Source organism: Struthio camelus, chromosome 22 (genome assembly GCF_040807025.1).
Source record: "Struthio camelus isolate bStrCam1 chromosome 22, bStrCam1.hap1, whole genome shotgun sequence".
Classification (NCBI taxonomy): domain Eukaryota; kingdom Metazoa; phylum Chordata; class Aves; order Struthioniformes; family Struthionidae; genus Struthio; species Struthio camelus.
Window position 1 is genome coordinate 5,219,284 of NC_090963.1, and position 6,000 is coordinate 5,225,283.

Here is a 6,000-nt window from a genome sequence, read left to right on the forward strand (position 1 = left end):
TTTTTATTCTCTGCTTTCATGAACACATTTAACAGCATCTGTTTTGTTTCAGGAACTATTTTTTGATCTCCAGAATTCTGTTGCAACAGAAGGAGCCTACCTCTCTTCCAGTACGGCTGACTAAGGTTTACCAGAGCAAAGCGTCATTTCAATCTTCTCCTTCAAGTGCTAAGTTTTAACAACTGAAGAAGATGATGCTCATGAAATGCACTTACCTGGCGGGCAGGGCTGGCATATCAGGGTGTCTTCAGTTGAGAAAGAACCAAGAGCGCAGGTTACGCAACGAGTGCGGCTTGGATTTGGCTCCTCACCTCCCAAACAACGCTAAGGGGAGGAAACAGATTCTCTAAGGGGAGGAAAGATTCTCATCATACCACCAGAAGGTCAAATGGGTCACTGCTGCCCAAACCTGTATCCCAGAGAGACCTGAGTAAGGATAAAGCCTAGTACAGCATTCTACTCAGCGCTAGGAGAAAAGCGGGCAAGCCTGGAAGCCAAGGCTCTGAATGTCCGCATGAGAAACAAAGCACAGAATTTCCTCCTTCGGTGCCCTCCTCTCCCTCCCCAGCACTGCTTCAGCTCTGCTCCCCAGGGACTATTTCAAGTAGAAAAGGTGCCTCAAACTCTAAGCTCCCTTGGGTCCTCAGCTGAGGATTTTAATGGCAGTAGGTCACCTGAGCACTAACGCTCTCAGAACTTGGATGAGAAATATCTACTTCTCCTAACAAAGGTCACTTGGGGAAGCTCTCAGATTCGCTATATCACCGAACTACTCTGAACTGTTATTTCTGCTGGAGGAAGGCCCATATCCTACTATTAAACCAGGGAGGCCTGTCCTCTCTCGACAATACATTCGTGTTCAGGCTGTCTGTCTGTCAGGAAGAAGGAAAAATCCGCCTGGAAAAGTAACATGCTCATGCTGTACCTGCCTGTTCCGTCCATCTGGGCAAATGTACCCCTCCGGACATTCCCGACACTCCAACTCTCCCTCTGGCGAATATTGACCAGGACTGCAGCTCCGCTGCACACCACTCTGTGGGTCACATGAATAGCCATCTGGACACGCACGGCACCCAGCTCCGCTCTCTAGGCTAAGATAGCCATTGGGACAAACCTGCAGTGAGATCATTAAGAGCGTCAGATCCACAGAAACGTATTCTTTGCAAAATAACAATGTAAAACAGTAAAGTCTTACACGTTCCCAGCTCAAATGCTAGAAAAAACAAAAAAGGATCTTGGAATGTTTTCAAAATCTGGCCTGTGTACTCCTGAAAGCTCCTAACACCTACTTCTTGCCATCAACAGCGTAAATAATGAATCAGGAGAGTGCTGCTTGGTGTCCCCCTGGAGGTGGGCCCAGAAAACAGAAGCACCTTGCTTTCTCTGAGCCAAATCAGAGCCAGAAACAGGAGAAGAATTTCCTGACCAATTTCAAGTTAGACTGCAAAAATCCTAGAAGCAGGCTGAAATCAGATGATTCAAAATACACGCGAACAGAGGTAGAAAGTCCTACATCTGTCTGCCTGCTTTCCTCCCCCACACTTCAGTTTACCTGGCAGGCTGTGATGTCTGCTTGAGCAGTAAGTTCATTGGCTGTTCCCACCGGGCATTTCCTTGGAGCCGCTTGACCGCCCGGGCAACTGGATCCAAAATAACAAAAGACTTAAAATTAAATTCTTCCATCTCTTCGGGATTCCATTCCCTAACAGCCAGTATGTGTTGTGCAGGTATAGGAATGACCCCATCACCAACTGCTCAAACAAGTGCTCTTTCAAGCGGGGAAGGCTGGCTTCAAATCAGTTCCCCTCAGAGTCTCAGCGGGACCTCACGCGTTTTTAGTCTTTCAGAGTGTCAAGGCCCGCTACTTAGTTTACACATACAAGGACAGAATTTGCCATAGGCGGCCTGGGAACCTGAAATTTGGGTTCAAGACAGCCTGTACAAAACCTATGTCGCTAATCTGCCTTTGAGATCACGTCTGAAAACAGTGAGATGACCGTTACCACCTTCCTTTAAAAGGACCTGTGTGTGGCAGAGAAAGTAGCCCAAACAGTTTCTTCCTGAGGAAGGCAGAACATGCTCTCCAACAAGTTGCAGATGAAACATCAGAGTTTGGGACGGCTCCCCAGCTGGTCACGACTCAATGAGGGTTTGCTTGAAACGCAACCCAGGCTGGATGACGGATGATCTTTGTGCCCTGGTTCAGCACCTCTGGAAAGCAACCACCATCCCCCTTAACACTTCTCACTGCTCTTTGTGCTCAGACTCTCCTGTTCTCAGGTTACCACTGTACGCCCAGCTAACGTCAATTTTCCCGCTGGCACATCGGCAAATGTGTAGCCAGAACACAGAATAAATTTGCCAGCAGGGAATCCTCTCACACCTCATGCTCCTTGTAAGCTGAAACTCAGCCTAACCTTTGCTGCTGCTACAGATACAGATGATAATATTCCAGCCCCTCCCAAGCCGAATACACAAAATCTGCCCTAAGCAATCTCAGAGGGAAGCTGGTTTTGTCAAGCTTACGCTCCTCAGGAAGGTAAAGCCTGTCCTGTGTTTTACTGAGCCTATGGTATTAACATGCTGAAGAATAATCGCTGTTATTGACTTTTAAGTGGAGTTTGTGAGTGCCAACCAACGCAGAAAGCCCCAGACAGCATTGTGAAGCAAAGGATACGTGCTCTCCTGGCCAGCTGGCTACAGTTTTGTGCCCCACCTCCTAACTCCATTACAAGATGGCTCTGAGAGTTTTCTCAGCATAAAAATGACTTCCTAAACGCCCTAAAGTTTAAGGAAGGAAGGAGACTTACTAAAAGCCAGTTGGACATTCCAAGCAGTTGCCGGCTGTGTAGTAACGTCCCTGTCTGCAGTCTATGAGACAGTGGGTCTGGCAGTCTATGCTGCGCTCTGGTGAAAGCGAAGAGGTCCCTATGAGAAAGCAAAACAAAGAAATCTAAGGTGGCAATGAACATTCAAGACTCCAAGCTAAGCTGTCAGTTATTAATGCCCTAACGTAACCTCCGCACAATTTTATCATCAGCGTTAACGCTACAAGCGCTACTAATACGACCACTCACGTTATTAACAACAACGGTTTGCCCTCAGAGAAGCAGTCTTTGTGAACGGACCGCAGCACCCCTGGCAGCGTAGTGACAACTAGATTAGGAACGATTAGAAAAAAAAACAAAAAACACCAAAAAAACCCAGAAGCGTGTGTCTTGTTAAAAAGCAAGCTGAATCAGAAGGTCTCGTGTTCCACACTGAAATAAGCATCTGATTGTTATTGTTTTACCTACGTGAACTAGGTGACTTCCTGAAGTTGCACAGAGCGTACTAAAGCTAGAAATAAAACCTAACTTCTTAGCGTTGCCAATCAGTAACGTTATTTCCCTGTCCGTACTCTCGTTCACTTTTAAGTTTTGGTGGTTAAAATTAAGAAAACATTTCTCGTTCAGTATTAAAAACTGTTCCGCTAGGGTTTCTAGGTAAATATTCTGAGTGCAAAATTCTAGGGGAAGTGCCGATAGCCTTTAGATACTCATTCTAATTTTGGATGCTTTATCAAGCAAAAGCAAACCACTCCATGCCGGCAGAAAAGAGCCTTCTGCACGACTTCAACAGCTTTCCAAAAGGTCCTATTTTGTTTGCCAGACGGCTGGAAACTGGGTTTTCAATGGAGCGCAAACAATACTGTCTGACGGAAAGAGCCAAGACACGAAGAACAGGGTGGGGACAGCACCGCTGTGTAATCTCAACCAGGACGCTTCATCTTTCTCTGCATGAATCATCCAATCTACAAAGCAAAGGCAATTGTAGCCACCCCTTTTCTGATGTCAATCGACAGAAAGTTCTGTTAAGAGTAAGGTGATCAACAGCTCCGTGAGTCATAAGATATCTGAAACCTGAGCTTAAAGGACAGAATCGGCATTAGGTTATTATTTCCCTTTTCAGATTTCTTAGTTTTGTTTTGCAAGTCGATCAAGGATGCCACCGCCCTAACAAAAAAACTCCTGTTTTGAAAAGTGAGCTTCCCCCTAAAGCAACCACAAGGACTTCCTATACAGTTCCACATAGAGGGCTTCTCATGTGTGCCCCTGCCTGAAGAACTCCGAAGAAAACAACGTGCAGGGCGAGGAGGAGAGTTTCCATTTCAAACTTCATAGAACACCTCATTCGTTGTCAGTTCAACTTTTTTTTCTGATTTCCAGAGTAAGTCTGATATCCCACACTCAAATAAGCACCTTCTTGTTATTGTTACATGAACACACCGCCACACTGATTTTTTTCTCTCTCTTAAACAAAAACACAGAAAATTAAGGCCATCTGGTAAAAGCATCTCCTCCCTCTTCCTCCTCTGCCTGTCTTCTCCCCAAACAAACGCCAAAAGAGTTGTGCTTTTCAAAGATCTGTAGCTATGCTCATCAGCTTATGACCACAATGAGTTAAACAGCTGTCATCTCTAATACCGTAAAGTTTTTAGAAAGTACCAACAGCACCACCAATAAAAAGAAAAAAAAAAAAAGAAAAAAAAAAAGAAAAAAAAAAAAGAAAAAAAAAAAAAGAGAGAGCGCGACAGACCAGTAAGGCAAGAAAATTATCCACTCACCTGTCAGAAAGATCCTAAGGCTACAAAACACACTCAGCCAACTCAAAGCATTAGCCATGGGGGCTAGAAAACAAGTCTTAGAAGAAAACTCCAAGCTCACGTTTAAACTGTTTCTTGAGCATCTGGTATTGCCTCTGTGAAGCCAAAGGTAACCAAATCTCTCCCAGTTAATCGCTTTCCAACATAGCTTGAAGTGAAATGAACACCAAGCAGCCGAAAGAAAAGACAGCCAAAGAGATAATTCCGTGCAAGCTCTCCAGTAGCATTAACGCTTCAGAAAGTTGAGCAAAGGTACGTAAATATGAGATGATGAGTGCCTTCAAGTGTTCACTGGGCAGGGCTCTCGTTGGTGTTTTTGTCATCATCTTGCAGATCTGCCTGGCCGCCCAGCAGGATGACCCTGCCAAAATTACTCTGTAAGATCACAGAACTATTCCTTTTTTGCAACATCTGGGTGAAACGTTCACTGCTGGCAGTATATTTAGTGCACCATTTCAGGTTTTTCCTGGAATGTAAAAACCCAAATGGACTGTTCCTACAACAGGATTCTCCCCTGTAACATCCGTTACCTCCTAACTAAATTTTCCTGTTCCCAGATAATTCTTTAATGATGCACACGGCAAAATCTCATCAAAGCTAAGACAGCACCAGGGAGCAAACGGAAGTCGTAATTCTGTTGCAAGACCAAAGCCAGCAGATAATATCCTGAAGCCGTTTTATGAACGTACCATTTCACATTAGAGTTTTTTGTTTTGTTTTTTTAATACGTGTTCTCCTACGTTTAGGAGTAACGTGAAAAATTCAAGACTCAGCCCCTGCTCCAGTGAAGACTGCAAAGAAAAGACCTTCATTTCCTCTTAAGTTACCACATCCTCCCTTTGTTCCACTTTCTCTGGAACTTCCTGGATGCCCCAGACTGCTGAGGGCTTTGGAAATACAACGGTTATTGGCACCAAAGAACGTTTCTTCAAAGTAACCAGCACGAACCAGTTCAAGTCACCGTTCGTTCTGCACAATAAAAATGAACCAAGTAGCAGTCTCTTAAGGCAGCCCTGTTCAGGCCTCCGCAGTTACTGTGGAATATAACAGACTAGGCTGATGCAATTGGAGACTGACTGGCTTGGCCAGTGTTTCACACTGATGTAATTCCATCAGGATGCAAAAGCAATCCAAGGGTGGTCACTGACCTACAAAGAACTATTGGGACCAAATGCTGTTAGTAGAGTACCACTATGCAGAAAACAAACGTATCATCCTCCTTTTCCAATGCCACTGGACTTTCCGTAAAGAAACCCATACAGCTATTTACTTGCCCTCACACTTTTAGAAGGGGGTTGGGGACAAGCACAGAGGCCTGTGAAGGCAAAGCTCACGCACGTAAGGAATTTCACTCT

At 44.9% G+C, this 6,000-nt stretch overlaps 1 protein-coding gene across 1 annotated transcript in view; it reads right to left on the minus strand.

Moving 5' to 3' along the window:
- The window catches only part of LOC104143529 (SCO-spondin), a 68,607-nt gene extending 63,731 nt beyond the window's left edge, over positions 1-4,876 (minus strand). The window contains exons 1-5 of the mRNA XM_068916947.1: positions 4,607-4,876; positions 2,811-2,928; positions 1,553-1,640; positions 926-1,114; positions 216-324 (exon numbers count right to left, since the gene is read on the minus strand). Coding sequence (XP_068773048.1) covers positions 216-324; positions 926-1,114; positions 1,553-1,640; positions 2,811-2,928; positions 4,607-4,664 — 562 coding nt within the window. The 5' untranslated portion in view covers positions 4,665-4,876. The remainder of the gene's footprint in view (positions 1-215; positions 325-925; positions 1,115-1,552; positions 1,641-2,810; positions 2,929-4,606) is intronic.
- Positions 4,877-6,000: the final 1,124 nt, after the last annotated feature.